This window comes from Rissa tridactyla, chromosome 12 (assembly GCF_028500815.1).
Source record: "Rissa tridactyla isolate bRisTri1 chromosome 12, bRisTri1.patW.cur.20221130, whole genome shotgun sequence".
Lineage (NCBI taxonomy): Eukaryota > Metazoa > Chordata > Aves > Charadriiformes > Laridae > Rissa > Rissa tridactyla.
Window position 1 is genome coordinate 3162584 of NC_071477.1, and position 22261 is coordinate 3184844.

General features: G+C 53.6%; 1 protein-coding gene across 2 annotated transcripts; it reads left to right on the forward strand.

Moving 5' to 3' along the window:
- The first annotated feature begins 262 nt into the window (after window positions 1–262).
- Window positions 263–22008, forward strand: SLC17A9 (solute carrier family 17 member 9). Of its 2 annotated transcripts, XM_054218906.1 has the most exons (13): window positions 263–396; window positions 9569–9766; window positions 11354–11493; window positions 12175–12274; window positions 13048–13178; window positions 13982–14078; window positions 14967–15063; window positions 17157–17244; window positions 17532–17566; window positions 18132–18247; window positions 18734–18789; window positions 19162–19191; window positions 19301–22008. In XM_054218906.1, the coding sequence occupies exons 1-13, from the start codon at window positions 281–283 to the stop codon at window positions 19462–19464; spliced, it is 1368 nt and encodes a 455-aa protein (XP_054074881.1). In that variant the 5' UTR covers window positions 263–280; the 3' UTR covers window positions 19465–22008. The 2 variants fall into 2 exon arrangements, with proteins under 2 accessions (XP_054074881.1, XP_054074883.1); XM_054218908.1 differs by lacking the exon at window positions 9569–9766.
- The last annotated feature ends 253 nt before the right edge of the window (window positions 22009–22261 follow it).

Here is a 22261-nt window from a genome sequence, read left to right on the forward strand (position 1 = left end):
AAAAACCAAACCCCACGTTTGTGGGTGATGGATGGAGAAAACACCACCAGCACCGGCCGAGCGCCTTCCCCGCCCGGGCACCCTCCGGGGCCCCGGGTTCGAGGCTGGCCGGGGCCGGGTACCGGCAGCGGTGGGGGGGAGCCGCCCGCCCCCGGGACTTCCCGGAACGGGGCGGCGGGAGGCGCTGACACGTGGCCGCGGCCCGGCGGGGGGAGGGAGGGAGGGAGGGAGCCGGCGGCCGCCGCGATGTGAGGCGGCGGAGGCGGAAGGCGCTGCCCGCATGGCCGCGGGTGGCGGCGGCAGGAATGTCCCGCTGTGCAGCGCCGAGCACGGCCCCCGCGCCGCCCAGCGCGACGGCATGAGGAGGGATGGCGGCGGGGACCCGTACTGGTCCAGGTAAGGCTGGACCCGCTCCTGGGAAAGCCGCTCCCCTGCTTGCAGCGCTCGCCCGGGGAACCCCCCCGCGTCCCTCTGCATCCCCCGGGACCCGCCGCAGCCGCCTCCTGATGCCGCTCCCGGAAAAAGACGCCGCTTGGGGATGGAGGGGGTCGGGCAGCCCGGACCCTTCCCGCAGAGGCGGTGTCGGGAGGGGACTCCCGCGGGGACAGTGGCCGCGATGTTGCCGGTGCCGGACCCCCGGCTCCCCGGCCCCGCTGCTGCCCGCCGGGGGAGCGGGAGGACGGTGCCGGGGACACGGTGCCACCGGCCCGGGCAGCCCCCGCCGGCTCCCTCCGCCGGGCTCCCGCGGAGACGGTGGAGGAAAGGGGGAAGATACGGAGTTACGGTGAAACACGGGGGGGGGGCGGCGGCAAAAAGGCTATTTGGCTTATTTCTGGCCTGTAGTGAGTTATTTAAACAAGCCGTTGAAACCATTATGAGGTGGTTACCGAAGTGTTCCAGCAGGAATGTTTGTATTGGTGATAGAAATGAATTAAGATAACGTCTGGAATAGGGGCTGGGCAGCAGCTAGACAGCGCGAACCGTTCTTCAAGTTAAGTAATTAAGATAGTTAAAAGCACTATTAAGCCGTTAAAAGCGCTATTAAGCCCGAGCTCTCCTTTTTTAACAGTAGGGGCACAAGCAAACACAGGGTGGTCTCGTGTTTGGAGCAGGGGCTACGAGCCAAGGAGCCAGCTGGGCTACCTGTGGCCGCGCTGCTCCGCTCTGCCGCCCCGGGAGGTCACCCAGCACCTCGGCCCCGGGATCCGCTGCTTCTCTCCGCCGAGGCGGGGCGAGATGGTGATTCACAAGTGCCATGTGGCAGCGGGAAGTGATGGTCAGAGGCTTTTTCAAACTGGGAGCCCCTGGACTCCACCGTGTTGTCACCGCGCTTTTGAAATTTGGTTCAGTTTAAGGCCACCACGAAGAGGAACTAACGCCTGGCTGCCGCAGCGGTGGCCTGTCCCACCGGCTCCCCTTCACCTTCGGGGACCGTGTCACCCCTTGGCGAGCTCGCCCTGGCAGGAGAGTGGAGGGGAAGCCACGGGGACAGGTGCCAACGGTGCCAACGTGCAGGAACGTGTGGCCAAGGGTAAGAATTGCCCCGTCCAGCAGCAATTAGTCGCTGGCTGAGTTGGGGTTTATCATCAATCGCTTCCTGCAGCGGCAGCAGGCCGATAGCTGACGTTAACTGCCCTCTGAGGAGGCTCCTCCTGTGGTTAGAGACCTGGAAGTCTGATCAAACCCACAATTAGGTCAAGAGTAAGGGGGAAGGTCTCAAAAGCAGATCTTTGGCGGTACGGTTGTTTAACATTTGAAGATTCTCTCCCCAAAAAGCAGTTAGGAAAATTCCTTCTCTCTCTCTCCCCTTTTCTAACTTTTCCCTAAGTCTTCGTGAAAATGGGAGTGGTGAGAGAGGAAGAACCTCGCGCCGAATTTTCACGAAACAAAGTTTCTGCATGTTTTTCCTCTAGAAAAAATGAAATACATTTGGCCACAGCAAACCCTCCAGTTTCCCAAATCTCTGAGAAAAATGCAAACCATCGGTAACAGTTTCTAAAGCGATGATTTATTGATCAAGGCAGATGCATTTTGAAGCGACTCTGACCATCTTAAGTGCTGCTAGTAATTGAAAGAATCCAGTTAATGGGAAGGAGCGGCAGGATAACCAGTCAGGTGGTTATCTATATTGCAGAAATTCCAGAAGCAGCGATCACCTCCCCGTTGTTTGGCGTAGACGCACACGCGTGGTCGCAGCCCTTGTTTGGGGAGGGTTTATGGAGGATTGATGGTCTACAGGTGGTATGTACAGGTATGGTAAACAGGGTGGGAACGGGGCGGGGGGGAGCAGAGAGGGCAGCGATCCACCAGCTCGTGCCGGCAGGTCGGTCCAGTTGTATAAATCAATTTGGCGGACGGTTTTCGAACAGCGTATGCAAATAAATAGCTCTCACCCTTGCCAAGTAATGAGTTACTGCCATGGAGGGTTTTATCAAGTGGGGGAAGTGACACGGGTCCTCCTTTCGTGCTCCAACAAAAGACATGCCAGGCAGCCTTCCAAGATCCGTCTGCGCCGTCAGTGCAAGGAAAGATAAACAGTTATCTCGGCAGGTTTATTTTTCCATCTTTGTTCATGCGGCTTCTTCTTTCGTCCTCCCTTTTTTCAGCTGCCTTTTCCTTCCTCTTCCACTGTTCTTGCCCTATGTTTTATCCTGCCTCTCCAGCTGCCTTTCCCAAACTTTTCTGCAGGTTTCCAGCGGCTCCGTTAGCACACATCTCCTCTTGCTCTTCCAAGAAAAACGCTTCAGGATTTCTGTCTGGGGCTTGAAAAAACCCTCGCGTTTGCGTAGCGCGTCTGGACCTTTAGATAGCGCTTTTTTATGGAGATCTTAACATGCCAAAGCAGGATCCCTCGGGCAGTGGGTGTGCGTTGGCAGCTCTGGTTTGACTGGGGGGAGACCGAAGCGCTGAGAAGAGAAATCTGCGGCTAAAGGTGGCGCACGAAGCCACGGGCAGGTCCAGCAGGAGCCACGGGGATCGCAATTTGGATGGTGCCTCCAGGAGAGAAACACGACACAGAAAATTCAGCGTGTCCTGGGAAGCGGACGACTCCCGAAACCGCTCTGCATCTCCCAGCCCCTGTCTGCACCTGAAGACAAGGGATTATTCCAGCAATTTCTTTAAGCTCCAGAGGTAAAAGGGGTTGTACCGCCGGCCACAAGCTGCTCTCCGGCCGCCTGACCCCACTCTTTGCCCGCGGCCACGTTGTTTTTCTGAGCTCTGTGCCCTCATCTTTTGTTAACATCACGTTGCAGCTTTAATTGCGTTTACTTATTTTTTTATTTTTTTTTGGTGGTTGGGTTTTTTCATTGTACAAGTTCTCCTTGTACAAGTTCCTCACCCTGGTTTTAAGCGTGACCTTGCTGAGAACTTTTTTTCACGTGGAGAATGTAGGCAAGACACGCGGTTTCATTCCTGGCTGGTCCACGTCTGCCCTTGGCTCAGCGCGCGAAGCACGCCTGCGCTTTTTTATTATGTCTCCCCACCGCCTCCACCTGGACTTAACAACTATTTCCAGCTCATACGAGCTGCCGAAATCTAATTTCATCTTCGCTTTTGCCGAAAGCAAGAAGCGGAGAGAGGGAATAAACCCCGCGCTGCGCTTGCTGAACACCACTTTGTTGCCATCTGCGGAAGGAGTTTGTTCATGGGAGGCTGACAGGAAACCAGCAGCTTTCCCAGGAAAAAAAAGCCCTGTGTCCTCCGTGCTGCTCTCAGCGGCTGTTTGCTGGTGGATCGGGAAAAAAAAAAAAAAAAATCAAAAACCCCTCCTCTGAACCCCAAGGCTACTTTTGACAGCGACAGAGGTTTGGTTTGCAGCACGATGAAATCGGCTCGAGGAGGGGGGGCGGGAAGAACCCCAAACCTCTCTCTTGACAGGCACGTTAGATTCTCAAGGGAAGGAGAAATTGTTGTTGAGAAAAACAAAGAGAGAGAGAGAGGAGCGAGAGGACTGTCGAGGCGGGTTAAAAATAACCACCTGGGTATTACCTGCTGGCCCAGGAGTGTCGGCAGCACCGCCGGGTTTGCGCCACCGCCGTCAGGTGGTGGATCACTTGGTGGATCACATAATTTGCGGTGGATCACATAATTTTCAGTGGATCACTGTAAATGAAAGCTGTAGGCCGGTGAGCTGGAAAAGAGGTTTTTGAAGGGGGATGCTGCCGTGGGGCTGGGGCTGGGCCCCGGGGAGGAGAATGTCCCCGGCCTGCGGAGCGGGAGGCGTGGGGGGGACCGCAGGCATCGGGGACATTCCCCTGGGAGGTGGCCCAGTGCCACCAGGGTTTGCCCTTGGTTTGGGGCTGGTGGCCCTCCAGCCTGGCTGGGAGCTGGGTGCCACCTCAGGGGCTCGTCCCCAGCCTGCCCATCCCGGGGTTCTTGCAGGATGGTGGGTGTCCACAGCGGGCTGGGGGCGCTGGAGGTGGCTCCAGCTGATGTACCCTCTGTGCATCTCCCACAGAGCTGGTTTTAGTCTCCTTATAGAGAGGGAAACTGAGGTAGTGATGCCCGGGGGTGGGCAGTACGCCCCGGCAATGCTACCTGCGCCCGCCTTGGCCACGGCGCGGCTCCGATGCGGATCGAGAGCTGCCGCTCCTGGTTCTTCTTCCACTTCCAATTCCAGTTATGGAAAACACCCACAAAACCTCGGAGACGGCTTCTGGCCAAGAGCTGTGGCTGGGACACACTGTTGGTAGCCTCGCTGTCTAACACAGCTCTCGTGCCACCTGAAAACGCCTGACGGTCCGGACTCCTGCCTTGCAGGGGGTGCTAAACTGCGATCTAATGGATAGCCCGAACTCCAGCCCGTCCGTTTGAACAGGGACCTGCAGTGTCTGCAAACAGACAGACCTGCAGACGGGGGGAAAGGAGGGAGGCAAGTCAGGAGAAATAAAGTTGAATAAATATTTGCTCTGTGGTATCTACTGGAGAAATTCCTCTGGCAGGAAAACGCACTGCAAATAAAGATACCCTGTGCTGCTGGCTCTCCTTCCGCCGCGGGACAGCTCGGCGTGGTTTTGCCCCTTTGGGGCTCTCAGGCATCCTTAAAAATCGCTCTTAATCACAGTGCCCCAGGCAGGGGACCCGCTTGGTTGGTGGGAGCTGGGTCCCAGGGGAATGGCTGGATGCTGTGGAGCCAAGCTGTGTGTGGAGGAGGAGAACCGGGGGAGCTGAGGCAGGGCTGCTCGAACGCCCGGCTGGTGCCGTGCAAAAAGCCGCCCAGGAAGAGTCATTAGAGGGCTCGAGCTAATTATAGTCTGTCTGGGTGGTGGTTGGAGGTTTACGAAATAGGAAGTGTTTTCTAGCTGCCCGGCTGGGTGAGGAGGGTCTCGGTGACACGCAGAAGGGGATGCACCTGCAGCGCCTGTTTGCTGTAAGCAGAAAGGCATGACGGGGCCGGAGAGCACGGGCTGGGCAGCCAGGAGCCGCCGCCGTCACGCGGCACCCAATTAAGTCCATTAGGTGTCCCCAGACAAGCTCGGGTGATTCACCTGGCGAGGGGTTGGAGGTGGCCGTCCCCTCTGGTGGAGGTTTCTGCCCCGTGGAGCCGGGGCTCGGCCGGGACCCACACTGGGCTGTGGGGGGATTCTCGGTCTGGCCGCTGAGACGGGCACGGTGGCACCGGTGACTCTGACTTGCTTCGTTTCGGACGTGCTCTACTCTGACTCAGTTTGGTTATCTCCAGATCAGATTATCTCTGCCTCCCGCAACAGCAAAGCCATTAATTTGTTAACGCTGGTAAAGCCCCGCTTCTCGGATGGCTGGTGTTACCTACAAAAACTATTTGAGTTGTCATTATTCCTTAGTTTTTGAAGGAGAGTTTTATTTTTTCCCCTCTGCGCTAGCCGAGGTTTCTCCTGTAACCTTTGCTGCTGCTGTTGTGCACTGAGCAGAACATTGACTCATCGGCAGCTTCTGTGATAACTATAATTAGGAGAAAATGCATTTACAAAGCTCTTTCCTCTGATGCAAGCACATCATTGTCCTTGCAGAGAAATAATTCTTGCCGGGCTTCCAGGTGGGTGTGGGCAGCTAGTGATTACATTTAACACTCACATTATTTGAATGGCTTTTCCTAGCTGGATATCCTACCTACGGAGCCAGTGGTAGACTGAAGCCGTCCTTATACTCCCCACTTGTTTTCAGTGCAAGTCTCTACCGATGCATTTAAACATATAGGAAAAGAATATAAATGTACAGAATGGAGTAGCAATCAAAGAAAGCATTGAGAGTGTGTCATATACCTGGAGACTTATTTAGTGCTTTTGAAAAAGAATAAAAGTCAAGAGAAAACAACTCAACTGGAGTTTTGTCAAAACATCAGCTGGGGTGGAGGGAGAGCGTCTCTGCCTAGCAATCCCGTCCCGCTGCTGTCCCTGAGCAGCGCTTTGGATGGCGTCTTGCTCTTGCAGGGACCCGTGTGGCACTTTGAACCCCGCTCTCGGGCAGGTGGGACTTGCTGCCTGGCTGACCCGGCACCGCTGGCCTGCCTGCCCCCCCCTGCCACCCCCAAATCCCCTCCTGTCCCCCCAGCACGGGGGCGGGGGGCTCGGATGACTCTGCCAGGGCTTGGAGGAAGGCTTGGGAGCTCACAGCATCCCCTCCTGCCCCTCTGCCCTGATGCCGGAGCCCCTCATCGCTTCTTTGGGTCCAATCCACTAGTACCAAACATGCTGCCCTCGCCCCCGCCTTCCTCGGGCACCGGCACTGCTGCGCGTGGGCTTTGCTTTTCCTGCTTGCAAACACCCACTGGAGGGAGCAGACCTTGGCAATATTATAAAGAGAAGCAGCGTAAAGTCTACTCAAGCTGCACAGGTCTTTTTCTCTCCATCTTGCGCCTTGCACAGCCGTGTAGGGTTTGGGGCCAAGGAAGAACAGTCGATCTAATTATCCCATTAAAATGCTGCTGCACTCATGAGAATAACTCCGGGAGAGGAGGCAGAGCTCAGCCCCGCTCCGGAGGGTGAGAAAGCTCATAAAGGGCTCCCTTTGCTTCGGGGAGAGAAGCACAATTTAGAAAACTGTCTCAGCAGCTGAATATAGGAAATGCCTACGCACATCGCAGGCTGCCGCCGTTTTACTTGGGCACCTCCGTTGTTGCAGGTTGAATAGCTCGAATTTATCAGCGCCGCGCGGCTGCAGATACCGGCAGAGGTTACGGCCCCGCGCTGGCAGCAGCCCATGCCTGCGGTGCAGCAGCACTGGTTCGGCAGGCGCGGGTCGGTCCCTTACACCTGAATGCATCTGATCCCGGATCGCCTTGAGACACCCCTCCGAGGGCTCTCCGTCACATTTTCCATCGCCCGTTACCCCCCTGCCTGCCCTCTCCCTCCGATGGGGGATTTATATACCCCAAACCTCCTGCCCGAATCGTCCCGCTGGGTTGGTCTGATGGGACCCGTGCTTCACCACAGCCAGATGAGGTCGGTGGAGCCGCTGCCCCCGGAGCTGGCGGGGGCAGGCCATTAGAAAACAAATCACCTTTGGTTTTGCAGCAAATTAAGTTATAGTTTCTGCATATCTTCCACGCGGTGTAAGACCAGGAGGAACTCAGAGAGCGTTTATCACGCAGTTCAAACGCCTGAGGCAGGTCAACCCTTATTCCTCCAGCAAAGAAACGTGAGGTTTTCTAGTTCCTGTGTTATTTCGTACGTGTGCACAGTAACAACGGTTCCAACCTTCAAAGCACCACCTGAAACACTTCTAGTTCCTGCTGCCGGAGGCTGGCACTGAGCTGCTTATCCGCCTCATCAGGGAAACGGCAATAAATCCACCTCCAGCGGGCACAGCTGCCCGGTGTGGTTTACTTGCCATTGTTCCTTCGCCTCCCTCCGTGATGGGCCATTTGACGCGTTTATAAATGGGTTTGTGCTCTGTGGGATTAACCTGCATTTATCATAATTCCAGGACAGAGAAAGGAATGCTCATTTCAATACAAAAAGTGACCCGGGTTGTTTCCCGCGCCGGAGGTGGGCACGTTTAGTCGGGTGGAAAGCACGGAGGTCAGTGCCCCGGCACAGTGAATTCCCCGGTCAGCTCTGGAGCAGAGAGTCTGTTTGCTCAGTGCTTTGTGCTCTGGGCACAAAAATAAGCAAATACAAATAATACAAGTAGCGGGTGTTCTCACTAAGCTTTTAACTCTGTAATTCATGGGCAAAGGGGGACCCAGGCTGACGTGAGCGGGGAAGGCAGAGGAATTCGTGTACACCCAGCAGAACGTGGGTTCCTGCTCCAGAAGCACGTTGCTGGCTTGGAGCAGAGAAAATTGCCTTCCTCCTTATTTCCAGCCTGTTTCTTCTGCAGGAGCACTTTTCTTGGGGCGGAGTACTCGTGTACCAAAAAATGCACTCTGTTAACGTATTGTTACTAATATTATCTTAAACTTCTTATCAGGCCAGGCTGGATTCTCTTGCTCCTCTCTCTGGGCTGTTCACCCCCATCATGTCTTGTCTCTCACTAAAGAATTCCTCCTATTTAGGAAGGGTAACACACACATTCCCCTTGGGGAATGGGTAGGAATGCCAAATAACGAATGTTTGCTACACAGACAGGTGTGTCTCATTGCAAATGCTCCCAACCTCATGCACTGACCTTTCCTTTGTTACCCTTATCTTTTAAAGAAGAGTTTCCAAAGCTTTTGTTTGGGGAGAAAAGCAAACAGACCGGGTTTCCCCCCACCTTTCCCACAGTCAGCGCTGCCGGAGCAGCCCCCGTGTCACCTTGCAGCCTACGGACAGACATGATTTTGCTGCTGGGGTCACATAGTGTTTGGGATGAACGTTAGCGTCATTCCTAAAAGTCTCCAGATGCGATACACATCTGTCAGATGCGTGTCAGAGCCACTGTGCCGCAGGGGGATTGCGCTGACCTTTATTTTATCAAGACGAGACTCCTTACGCCTGGCAAGCAAACCAGTCAGACCCGCAAGTCCTTGCTGTGCATGGATCTACCCTTCCATAGAATCATGGAGGCATGGAGCAGTTTGGGTTGAACGGGACCTTAAAGCCCACCCAGTGCCACCCCCTGCCCTGGGCAGGGACACCTCCCACCAGCCCAGGCTGCTCCAAGCCCCATCCAACCTGGCCTTGAACCCCTCCAGGGATGGGGCAGCCACAGCTTCGCTGGGCAACCTGGGCCAGGGGCTCACCCCTCTCAGAGTGAAAAAGTTCTCCCTAATCTCTAACCTAAATCTCCCTCTTTCACTTTAAAACCCTTCCCCCTCGTCCCATGGCTCCCCTCCCTGCTCCAGAGTCCCTCCCCAGCTTTCCTGGAGCCCCTTTAGGGACTGGAAGGGGCTCTAAGGTCTCCCTGGAGCCTTCTCTTCTCCAGGATGAACCCCCCCAGCTCTCCCAGCCTGTCCCCACAGCAGAGGGGCTCCAGCCCTCCCAGCATCTCCGGGGCCTCCTCTGTCCCCGCTCCAACAGCTCCGTGTCCTTCTTGTGCTGAGGACTCCAGAGCTGGACATAGCACTCCAGGTGGGGTCTCACGAGAGTGGAGCAGAGGGGTAGAATCCGCTCCCCGACCTGCTGGCCCATCTGCCCTTTCCCCATCTCCCTCTCCATCCCTGCAGGCCCGAGTCCCGCGTCTGGACGGTGATGCTGCTGCTGGGGACGTGCCTGCTGTACTGCGCCCGCGTCACCGTGCCCGTCTGCGCCGTCGCCCTCAGCACCCACTTCGACTGGGACAAGAAGCAGTCCGGCATAGTGCTCAGCAGCTTCTTCTGGGGCTACTGCTTGACACAGATTGTTGGAGGACATATCAGTGATCAGTACTGGAAATTATTCTTGTGTTTTCCTCTGCTCGGGCTTTTTTAATCACCCTTAGCTTTGTTTGGACCTCTGGGTTCAAGTCTCGACAGTGGCTGGGACAGGGATGGGGTGGAAGGGTGAAGGATCTCCATGGGGAGAAGGTCTCTGGGGCACTGCAGGTTGCTCTGGAAGCAGCTGAGGTCTCTCCATCAGCTTCACTCAGGGTCTGGAGCTCTGATTCAGGGAGGACACATGTAGTTTTGACTGTCCGATTTGATCTCTGGGTCTTAAAATCAGCGCTGTGCTCACAGGGCAGCGTGCACCACAGGACCTTGCACGGGCACAATCCCCGGGTGACACAGGGAGTGTCTACACTGTCTTTACTGGTTCCTGCAGAGCAGCAGCCAGGAGAGATCCACAGTCAATGGATGCTCAGACCAACATAGGTTTGGGTTTTTTTCACCTGGAAACAGTGAAGAGCACTTTTATACCAGCATAATTTTTCTGATGGAGGCTGTTTTTAGCACTGGTTCAGTAACTGGAATAAAAAAAGCAAACCCACAAGCTTACATGTTAAGCTGGTGGAAGAACTAGCGGGTGTAAAGCAGACTTTATTTTAGAAAAGTGATAAACGCTGGTGCTCTGTGCATCGTTCATAGCTGCTGCTCACCGGGAGTGTTATTTGTCCATTAACAAACAGTTTAATCCCAGTGGTGCCAGACGGCCATTTGGAAGGGTTTATGGCTGCAATCACTAACCACAAGAAGAAAGTATTTCCTTTTTGCAAGGAATACAGCTTTTTTTTTTTTTTTTTCCTACGTGATCTGCATAGTCCATCTCCATTTTCAGCTCAGCACCTCCACTTTTTCCACCCTACATTCTCATGCAGTCTTTTCACAAGCAAGCCCCCATCGCGGTTTCCATCCTGTTTGGGAAAACCAAGTGTTTCCGTTTTATCGTATCAATTAAAAGCCACCTGCCCCCGTTTGCTGTGGGGAAAGATGTGAGCATTCACCTGCTCGAGTTCCTTTCCCCAGCCACCCTATTCTTGGCGAGGAGGGCTTTCCAGTGAATTCTTTTGTGAGGAACACATGCCTGGAAGGAGTGCATTATCCATGCAGCGCGCTGTGCTATTTAATTATGTTCCTTAATAGTTTGCAAGCAAACGCCTGCAAAAAAACCCCAAACGTTAGCAGGCAGAGCTGGTGTAAAAGAGCAGATGGAAGAGAAAACACCGTCAGTGGTTAGGAAAAGCAGAACGGTGACAGCAGCTTGGGCTTCTCCTCCATCCGAGACCGGGGTGCACTGGTGCGGTGGTGTCTCGGGGCTGGAGTCTGCTGGAGTTGGTGGCCAGTGTCCTGGTGAGGGCAACGCCGGTGACCGGCCACTGGCCGCCTGCTCCAGGGGAGGTGGTAATGGAGGAGCTCAGAGCTGCTGATCCTACCACCCCCCCGAGGGATAAAGACATTTGTAAGAGGAGAAGAACAGGTTTGACTCAAAGGTTGCTCTTAAAAACAGGCTAAACTAGGAAGCACACGAGGCTGGTCTGGGGGGCTTTGCCCTTTTGCCCCCAGCTCGTGGTTGATAACGTGTTTTCTGTCTTCCAGAATAGGAGGGGAGAAAGTCCTTCTCCTCTCGGCATCAGCCTGGGGGTTCCTCACGGTCATCACCCCGCTGCTCACTCACGTCACGTCTGCCCATCTGGTTTTTATGACCTCCTCCAGGTTCCTCATGGGGCTGCTGCAAGGTGAGAGCCCTGAGCGCGCCCGGCCGTCTGTCTGTCTGTCCGTCTGCCCAGGGCATCCGCGCAGGGCGGCTCATGGGCGGTAAATTCGGATGCAAACCATGAGGTTTGCAGTGCTCGAACCCCTCTCCTGCGTGTTCGAGCAATCCTCTGCCTCAAAACTGCCTCCGCATCCAGAACTTCTGTGGGGAAAAAAAAAATAAATTACATTTCTAAAGTAATTCGCCAGCAAATCATCCCCCTGTAGAGATGTCTCTGCCAGACATGGGCTGCTGGCTTCTGACATCACCAGCGCTCCTGTTTGAATTTCTGCATTTTAAAACTCCTTCAAAGCACTTGGGGAAAATTGGTCCTCGCCAAAACTTTTGGATAACTTTTGGATGATTTTCCTTCCCTCTTGCTGAGCCGCGGCACTGGGGGGCCGTTGGGGTAAGTGCGTTGGCACGGATGGATTTACAGTGGCAGCAGTGAGGATGAAGCAGGGGATTGCGGAGAAGGCACAAACAAACCTTTCATGGTGACGGATTCACTTATTTCATTTTATATCCCTGTTTTGATTTCGCCAAAGGCCTTGTTGCGTTGTCTCGGTGCTTAGGTCCTGATGGATCTTTTAAATTTGCTTTTGATTTGCTCCCGAGGGCACAGGAGCCTGACTGCTCCCTGCCTTGCTCCTGTTGCTCGCAGGGGTGTATTTCCCGTCCCTGGCCAGCCTCCTGTCCCAGAAGGTCCGGGAGAGCGAGCGAGCCTTCACCTACAGCACAGTGGGGACTGGCTCCCAGTTTGGGTAAGTTCAAAAGGCTTCGAGCAGCGAGTGACAGTCTCCAGACATCGTACGTGATGAAATGCCATGAAATAGTTGGAGGCAAAACTCGCAGCCCAAAGTACGTGTGGATTCCTGGGTCCTTGAGGATACCCGCTGCAGCTGAGGAAGCCTCGGGCGCTTGCTGTCGTGTGTGTCAAGGATTTATGTATTTTTTTTCTCTCTCTTTTCAAGCCGGACTTTGAAGAGTGTTTGCAACATTTAATTACTGTGAGAAACAGCCTGATTCAGTAGGAAGAGCAAGAGTCAGCCCGAGACTGGTCACCTGTCCTCTCTGACAGATGGGGATAATATCACTTCCCCATCTCTGCTGATCTCCATGAGAATTGCCTTTCTAAACGAAAGGGCTGCTTAAAAGCCAAATAGAAATATTACGGCGTTTAATCACTTAGTTTTCCAGTGCACTCATTTCTTTGGCTGATTTATGTGTTTTCTGGGATACTTTCTGCACACCAGCGGCCTCATTTTCTTTCCCGGACGAGTGTGTTTCGGCGCGGGGCAGGCGAGCGTGAGGTCCCGTAGCGGCTTCTCCTCCCCAGCTGAGGATCCTGAGATGCCGTGTGGGGAACGGGGCAGGTTGCGGAGCCGTGGGGTGACCGGGCAGTGCCTGCACACCCTGTGACTGACGGCTCATTGAAGTGCATTTAGTGACCTGGAGCGCCCACCCCGGGAAGCATCTCCCATCGATGCCGGTGGTCCGGGCGCTGTTAGCCAGATCAGCTTGGTTTCCCTTGCAGGACGCTGGTGATCGGCGGTGCAGGATCTCTCCTCCTGGACTGGTACGGCTGGGAGAGCGTCTTCTACTTCTCTGGTTTGCTCACTTTGCTCTGGGTTTACTGCACCTGCAAGTACCTCCTGGGCGAGAAGGGTGAGTGCAGCCGCCCGCATCCCTGAGGGTGCGGGACCCCGGTGGTACCTCCCGGCTATTTTCTGCAAATCCCCCTAGTTCCTAAGATCATGCCTGATTTTACACGAAGACGTTTTGTTCAGATGTCTTCTATAATGTACCCCGTGCCTCACCCAAGATGCTAAACCCATAAAACAAGGTTTTGAGCTCTTGCGTTGCTGATTGGAAGTCCCACGCTGGATTATATTCCTGTCGAGAGCCTGATCTGACTCCTCAGTTCTCTTAAGCACCAGTGAAAACACCAAACAGAGCATGATCTTCAAAGTGGATTAAGCTAAAGCAGGGCAAGATACTTATTTCAAACTAAGAGCATCTACACATAGAGCTTTTAAAAACCAGTTAATCCGGAATATCTCTTCCCAAATAACTGTCTGGGAGTAATTCCACGCGTGGGCAAACCATTACACCTGGCTACAGCGTTATTAGCGAGCGCGTGGTATGTAGGGGCCCAGCTCATCAGGCGTCTGCCTGGTGCTGCACAAAATCCAAACCTGGTCCTTGCCCAAAGAGATTTCTCTTTAATTTTAACCAGAGATACAACAAATGGGTGAAGGTGGCTGGATGGGCAAGTGTTGTAGATGCAGCGGAAAAATTTTGGTCAACATAAGAAGGTGTTTTCACGAGCATCCAGTGCGGGTATTGCCATAAAAGAGAGTTAGAAAGATATTAAAGGTAGTCGTACAGCGGTCTCCCAGAGCTCCCTCCAGCTGCACTGAAAGTTACTGATCAGAGCTTTCCTTTGTATGTTTTTTTTTTCCCTGCAGAACTCACCATCCCCGTAGACTATTTAGTGAGAGGCCTCTCCATATCCAAGCAGACCAAAGTGCCCTGGAAGCAGCTGTTCAAGAAGGCGCCGATATGGTAGGCAGCTGCGGCGGCGCCGAGCGCCGGCAGGGCTGGGGAGCAAACTCCTTCCCAGGGCTCCTCCTCCTCTCTCTGCTTATTCCTTCTGCCTGTGTGTATTTTGTCTGCTTATCTATATATTTGGGAGATATGACCAGGTTTTGTAATCCCATCTGTATAAATAAAGAACTCAAAAGGTAAGCTTGACAAAAGGCGGTTTGTGCTCTGTCCAGAGGAATGTCAGATTTCAGTATTACTGGCAAATTTTCCTCCTTCGCAGGCTGTTCCCTGTGTATGTTGTGTGCTTCTCCGGAGAGATATTCTCTACCGGTCCTGTTAGAAATGGTGCTTGTGATGGGCTCCTAAAAAGTGCTGCTCAGGGGCACGGGGTGGCACAGGCTGTGTCCTCATTGCTGGCAAAACCGCTTTTTAATAGCCATTTTTGCTTTGGGATGCTGCATTTGGTACTGAAGCTCATCCAAGCGTGTTCCCAAGCGCTGTTCACAGCCGGGGAGGAGGGCGATGGGGCTGCAGGGCAGCAAGCCCATTCCTGCCTTGAATAACCACGGACCATCTGCTGATAACAAATCCCTGGAACGCCCTGGAGAACACCTCCTGGAGCAGGGCAGCTCCTGCGGCGCTGGAGGGGACTGGTGGGAAACGCGCTCGCCCAGTTGCCGCTGCAATGAGCCTCGCCTGGCCCCGGGGGGGTGGCGGTGGGGAAGGAGCGAGCGGTGCAAGCCAAAAGGAGTATCTGTCTATGGAAAAATCTCAAGAAGCAATTGCAGCGCTGTGAGGGGTTTATTTATAGACCAGGAACTGAACTATTGGGTTGCTCGAGTGCCTGTTTCCCACGCAGGGTGACCTGTCGCTCCTGATTATTTCCTCCCCGCTGTGTGTTTTCAGGGCTGTCATCATCGCTCAGCTTTCTACGGCCAGCACGTTTTTCACTCTCCTTTCCTGGCTGCCGACTTTCTTTAAGGAAACTTTCCCCGACTCAAAGGTGAGTTGGCTCCGGGACGCAGGCGCTGCCGGTTCTCCCCGCGGATGAGGCGGTGCCGGGTGCTGGCCGAAACGGGTTGCCTGGGGAGGAGGATGATGGCAGAGGGAGTCGGTGGGAGCAGGCTGGGAGGTGGGAGGGGGTGGGAAGTTTCCTGCGGGGTCAGGAGCCGTTCCCCCCTTGCGCACGCGTTTGGAGGTGCCAGCGAGCATCCTCACTCCAGGGAGGCAGAGGCCGGCCTCTGGTTGCTCATTTAGGGATGCTGAAGTGAGGCAGAGCCGGGGCACCTTCCAGGCAGGGATGAGAGGGTTATATTTGGTTTTTAGACAGCTTTTCTTCCCAGGGAAGGACGGTTTTTGAACGGCACAGAGCTCACGACGTTACGCTGTTGCAAATGATCCCCAACACATTCACTCCTGTGTTTTCTCGGGGGTTTTTAACTGTGCTGACATTGTATAGCTCGGACCTGCCTGCAAAAATGATAGTTACCATTAACGAGTACTTCAAAAGTACTATAAAGGCTTCTCTCTCCTCAGCACAAATGTTGTTCCCATTTTTCAGAAACCCAGGCAATGCTTATCTGGGCTAAGGGCTGGTATTTTGATCTTGCTCTCAGAAACTCAGTCAGTCTTTGCCACAATGGCTCTGTTAGGTTTTTATAATTTCCAGAGCTGCTTACAAATGCCTTTTCATGTTACATGTGTAAGGCGCTTTATGGCATACTTGATATTTATATTTAAATCATGTATTAAACCGGCAAACATATTGTCGCGGCGAGATCTGTGCACCTCGCGTAATGTGCTTGTGCAGCAGTAATTTACCATCTGTTAAGCATTATAGGATGGTGCCCTTATGTAAGAGGCTCTATATAGTGTTCCTGCAGCTGATAATCGCTTCATACATGCTGATAAAACGGGGCTTGAGGATGCTTGATTTTAAAGGATGGATGTTAATCCCTAATGCGGGAAACCTATGTCACCTACTGGCCAAAGTCCCTTTCTGCAGTGAGCTGCCATCACCGCTGCCTCCAGCCCACCTGGATGGAGGCGATGGAAGGGTCTGGCTCCTGCTGCTTGGGGCCGTAGGGATGCAACAAGGGTGGCTTCGGTGTGTGGGGACTGACTTGCTGAGCAACCCCAGCTGGTGTTAACAGACACCAGAGGTGTTCCCCCTCAAGCCCTATGGGGTAACGTGTTCAAAAATGACCAAGGCCCGAAGTTTCAAAGGCACTGAAAGATGCGGGTGGACCCTGGTACGATTTCCAGGAGCAGCTGAAACAGGATTATTCAAAACCAAGATTATTCAGCCCTCCTGCGCATCCTGAAGCCAAGCGAGGGAGGGAGGGATGCCTCCACGGGGCGATGGGCTCTGAGCGAAGGGGGAGATGCAGGGGACGGTGGATGGATGGGGAGGTTCAACCAGCTGAGATGAAACCCAGCCCAACCCGCGCCGATTTCAGCTCCTCCTGGGATCCGGGCACCAAAACGCCTCTGAGCAGCTCTAATCCAGATGACCGGTAATCATCTGTGATTACAACTGCAGCAAGCTCCCTTAATTGAAAATAGACCAAAGTATGTTGCTACCCGTAATGTTACCTAATCCTGGCATTAGAAAATCCAGCTCCGTCGCCTCAGCTTCCCAGTAACGCTGCTAATGAGGTTGAAGCTGATGTTGGAAATTTTGCCGACGGCTTTACTGATGACCCAGGGGGCAGAGGAGAATCTGCAGCTGGCTTCCCGGCGCTCTGTGGCTCCCTGCCACATCACCTTGCTGAACAGTAAACTTTGCCACGTCTAATCCCTTCTTCCCGGAGCAGACGGAGCTTTCTGCCTCTCCCTCGGAGGCAGGGCCGCCGGGGCGGAAGGGAAGGCAACAAACAGACAAAGGCTACAGCCCCGTGGTGTGCCTGCCAGCCTTGCAGCGGTGCTGGGTGTAGCCGAGAGCTCGCTGTGCGAAGCGGGTAGAGATCCCACAAAAGGTCCTCGTCACCTCATTTTTTTTTTGCTTTCTACAAGTATCACAGACTATCAAATAAATTATTTGCCAGCAAACCCAGCTCTGACAGCAAACCTCTCTTGATTTTTGCTCCCTTTCAGGGCTGGGTGTTTAACGTAGTCCCCTGGCTGGTTGCGATTCCGACAAGCTTGTTCAGCGGATTTCTCTCTGATCATTTAATCAACCAGGGTAAGAGCTTTTTTGGCTTTTCCTCAGCTCTTTATTTTATGTGACGCGTGAAGAGGACCTGGATGGGGGGAGGTGGGCTCGTTGGTGGGGAGAAGATGACCCAGCAAACAGGCAATGTGAGGTTCTGATACGAAAGTGGGATAAACACTCCAGGGTCCAAATCCCATCCATGTGTTTGGGGCTCCCTTTGATCTCAGCCACAATATCCCCCTGGAGATGAAATCCGGGTGTCTGAACAAGGAGACCGGGTGAGCTGTGCTGAACTGCAACTCTCCTTTCTCTTCCAGGGTACAAAACCATCACCATTCGTAAGTTCATGCAGGTAAGAGAGCTGAAGCCGCAGGAGCGACGCCTGAGCTGCCCGCCGGGCTCTGCTCGCACGGCGGGTTACAGCCGGAGTGGGGCTGGGGGGTGGTTACGGGTGGATGGAGGAAAGGGGCTGTAGCTTTGGGGTAGACTGATGGCCGGTGCGTGTGGGAAATGAAATCCAGAGGATAACCCTGACCGAGGAACAGAGCGTGGACCAACGGTGACGTTGAGCACAGAGATTTGTGAGTGCTCCAAAGAGGTTTTCTTTCACAGGCAAAGGCCAACCGTAACGCTGTCATTCCAAATGACCCCTTAGATACTGAGGAAATAGCAATACAAGGACGAACAGAAACAGAAATGCTGGGTGAGAGCACAGCACTCTCTGCTCCGCAGCATCACATCCCTCGGGACAGGCCTCTGGCACAGAAAGGCAGGACACCGGGGCAAAAAAGTGTCTTGAGAAGCACCTGGTGCATATGGACTCTTGCCATCATAAAGGGAACAGTTTGTCCGTGAAAGGAGTTGCTTTCTTCCTTTCAGAAAATGCGCTGTGCTATTTAATTTTCCCTTTCTTCCAGGTCATTGGCTCCGGCGTCTCAAGTATTTTTGCTTTGTGCCTGGGCCAGACGTCCAGTTTTTGCAAAGCGATCGTGTTTGCCTCCGCCTCTGTTGGGCTTCAGACCTTTAACCACAGGTAACGAGCGTGGTAACGATGGCAGCTGTGGCCCATAGCTCTTATCCCGTGCTCGGCATTCCAGGGTCTCAGAGGAGGCTGCCTCCCTCCTGACGGTCAGAGCGAGAACTGGCGCTTGTCGGAGCATCCTCTGCTGGTCCCTGCCAGGCCGGCGGAGTTCAGCGCCTGCTGGGCTGGAAATGATGCAGCATTCCATCCCCCATCCCCGTGTAGCCTGGGGAAGGGCTGGGACCAGCAGCTATTAGGGAGATGGAGCAGGAGGGGAATTGTGTCTTGACCCCTCTGAACACTTTGAGTTGAATCCTTTTCCTCCTGGTACTCTCCTGTGCTGCTTCACTCTCAGCCTCTTTCCTCCTCTCTCCTGATGGTGGCATTTATTGTCTAGGACCTCTTCCTTCTGCTTGGCAAGCTAAACTCCGTGTAAATGATGAAAAAGCGACTGTGCTCCATTAAAACTGCCATTTCCCCCCTCTCTGTTTCTCCTAGTGGCATTTCAGTAAACGTACAGGACCTGGCCCCCTCGTGTGCTGGCTTGCTGTTCGGTAAGGACTCCGGTGGGGGTTCGGCTGTGCGGGAGAGGCGGTGTGTACGGGAGGGGACACGGTCGTCACCGTCACGGTTTGAGCAGGAGTTGCTCTGTGCAACGTCTGCTCCGTATGTGCGGCCTCGGCTTCCTTCAGCGGTACTCCTGCCATTGCCGGGGGCGGGCAACCGCACCAACTTGCGGTGTTTTTTTGCCAAATTTGCCAAATGCTTGCCTGCACCGAGGGGAGGGGATGGGGACGGGGCTCGGTTGTCCCAGACATCAGCAGGACATTTAGCTGTGCATGCCGACCGGGCAGCGGGTGGGAGCCTGGATGCAGCCGCTCGTGTCTGTGGGTTTCTAATATACAATTCCTTTCTTTTCTTGACAGGCGTTGGGAATACAGGCGGAGCCCTCCTAGGTAAAGTGCCTTCCTGCGGCTCATCCTTTCCTGGGGAGTCCTCTCCTCGGAGCCGGGCAGGATCTGGCCCCAGAGCCTTTGCATTTCTTTCTCTTCTCTCCTGTCCCAGGTGTCATTTGCGTGTACTTGGCTGGCTACCTGATTGAGACAACTGGCTCCTGGATTTCTGTTTTCAACCTGGTGGCTGCTGTTAACAGCATTGGCCTCTGTGCCTTCCTCGTGTTCGGAGAGGCCCAGAGGCTGGACACAGACTCTGCATATATGGACCTCTAGAGATGAGTCCAGCAAGCAGCTGAGGAACAGGAGAGTGTCACGTCTGTGTGTCATTGTCGCACAAGTGCCAAAGAACTTTTTTTTTTTTTTTAAGGTGTTTACCAGGAAAAAGTATACTGAGACTGAGTACATAATGGGTCTGGAGGAGACCCATGGGAGAAAAGAAATTTAGAGTTCATTTTTTGCTCAGGGCATAGCTGATGGCCTGCAGAGCCATTCAGCTCGACGTCTCCAGTGAAGATACGGCCTGTGTGACCAGTTTGCCCCAGTCCGTGTCTAGTGGACAAATATCCGTGTGGCCAAAGCAGCTCACCTGGCTTGTCTCTGAGGGGAGCTGGGGTTTGCGTGCTCTGCCCCGCAGAGGGGATCTGCTTTGCCGTGCCGGGAGCGGGTGCCTCCATGGTCTGTGGCCGCAGGGAGGGTGGCCGGCTCTCAGGCAACACGTGTCCTCTGAGCTACATGGAAGGAATAACCCAAACAAACATACCTCTGACCTTAATCCTCCCTCACGTGCCTTCATCCTGCAGTCTGCTCCACAGGTACAAGCCAGGTGTACAAGAGAAAGGGTGGTGAGATGAATTCAAGGCTTCCCTTCAGGGCAAGTCTTCTGGCTGGATGTCTGCCGCGGACGCAGGGCCATGAGGCTGCATCAATACTGCCTTCACAGTGCCGGAGCTGAGCCGGGGGGCTGCAGAGCGGAACGCTCAAACCAGCAGAGCCCGTCTTTGCTCAAGGGCAGAGCTCAAGGGGTCCCTCCTCTGCCGTATCGCTTTACTCCAGCCCTGAGCCGAGGCTGACCACCTCCATCGCGAGAGCAGAGCGCTGCAGTCGCCCGGGGCCAGGCTCGGCTGGGCTGACCTCGCCACGTAGGTGCTGCCGAGGAACCCCCCGGAGCTGCTTTGCCGCGTGCTGTGAATGCGTGGGAAGAGCAGGTCCCGCTCTGCGCTACGGATCTAAACTCCCAAACGCTTTCTGCTCGATTAGACGCGTCCTCCGCGTGCTCCCAAAGGGACACCGGAGACTTCCCAAAGAGCCTGCAATGGGCAGGTTTGGTTTCTACGTTAAGCGTAAAGCAAATTTCTGCGCTGGGGATCCATAGTACTGGATGTGGATCCCGGCGGTTCCATGTCAGAGGGAAGTACTCGGCTGCACGTGCCTCTGAGCCTGAATGTCTTAAGTTATTTATAAATATTTTTAAATTTACGTACCAAATCCTATATTTTATGTACTTGAGGCCTGATTCTGCATGCCTATTTTGAGTGGTACTCCCACCAAACCCCACAGTATTTCTAGAAGGGAAGGATTTACCAGCCTACAGTTTCTGGTTTTGTAGGATCTATTTTAAATGTGACATTTCGTATTAAAGCAATTCATTGCTTTTCCTCCCACCCCTTGCTTGCAGCCTGAAAGGATCTTTTTGATGTCTCTGGTGCTTACCAGAAAACTTCAGCTGAAGCTTGAGACCAGATTTCCCAAGGCGCCTCGCCGTGCAGGAAAGCTATAGGTTCAGATTAATTGTTCTTAAAAAAAATAATAATGATTATCCCCTGCTTCTCCTTTTGTTTTGGCCAAATTTCTTCTTGGAAGATAAGTTGGAGCTGTGTTAAGTTTCTGGATTGCTGGGTTTATAGTGAAGATATTGACAGCCTTTTAATTGCAGAGACACTAATGGGTGCCACTGAGCTAAGCTGGGCTACTCATTGGGGCGTTAAGGGATACAGATGCAACTGCCTGATGGCTTCACAAGAAAATATAGGATTGCTGTGGCTTGACTGGGGGCCAGAGAGATAAAATATTTTTTTTTTTCCTCCTTCTGTGCTTTTTTCCCCTAAAAGGCTGGTTGCTTCCATAGGTACAAGTCTGTACCTGGGGTGCGGAGCCAGGACACACGGACGCTGCTGGGAAGCCTCTTAAAATCAGCGGGTAAAAGGGGGAGGGCACAGAGCAAACGCAACCCAGGCTTGCCAAAGAGGCCCGAGGCTCTGCAGGCTTCTCTGCCAGCCTCGTCCCTCCTCCAGTGCGAGCAGATGATTTGCAGGGATTTTTCTATAACCACATAGGAAAAAGAAAAAAAGGGTGGGTTTTGTTTTTTTTTTTCTTTTTGCATCTTCCCATGCCATTCGGCGTTGCAGGTCAGGAGCGCGAGGAGGGAATTCTGGTTCTCTTTGCTGGTTGCACCATTTCTCGTGGAAGAGTTGGTGAGTTTAAATCAGTCACATTCGAACCAGGCAGCTTGGCCACCCCTTGGCTCCACAAGCTGGGAAGTCTGGAACTAAGATCTTCAAAGGGAAGTCAGCGCTGCTGGCGGTGCCTTCCCTGTAAAATCCAGCTAACGCTTTGGTGGGCGGTCCGGATTGTCTGGCTCTGTAAACGGGCTCATAAGTTAAATATTTGAAGTACATTTGAGACTTAGATTTCGTTATGTTCGTACCTCTGCGGCGAAGTATTGAAACCATTTCACGTAGCTGTACTATTGTTTGTTTAAGCAACCTTGCCAAAGCTTGCTGTCTGAGAGTTTTTGTTATGGAAGGACCTAAAACAATAAAGGCAGCGAATCATTTGCACACTGTCCAGTTTTCCTTTGAATGCTGAGGTGCCAATTTGTGTGCTCAGGAAGGGACAGACAGAAGTCAAGTATATTTAGTGGGATTAACTCCTTAGGGCTGGTGCGAGCGGAGGGGGAGGCTGTACTGGAGAACATCAGGGCTGGCACATTTTCACTTGTACGTCAGACCTCGGAGTACATCCAGCTACATCTTCTTCCCACTTATTTTGGAAAAATGACTGAAAAGCTGTC

What these genes read in the sequence shown, in the direction of transcription:
- SLC17A9 (XM_054218906.1), top strand. Translation starts at nt 281, where the DNA reads ATGGCCGCGGGTGGCGGCGGCAGGAATGTCCCGCTGTGCAGCGCCGAG. An exon ending in GGAGGACATATCAGTGATCA is followed by an intron (nt 9,767 to 11,353) that starts GTACTGGAAATT and finishes TCTGTCTTCCAG; the next exon opens with AATAGGAGGGGAGAAAGTCC. An exon ending in CTTCAGACCTTTAACCACAG is followed by an intron (nt 18,248 to 18,733) that starts GTAACGAGCGTG and finishes TGTTTCTCCTAG; the next exon opens with TGGCATTTCAGTAAACGTAC.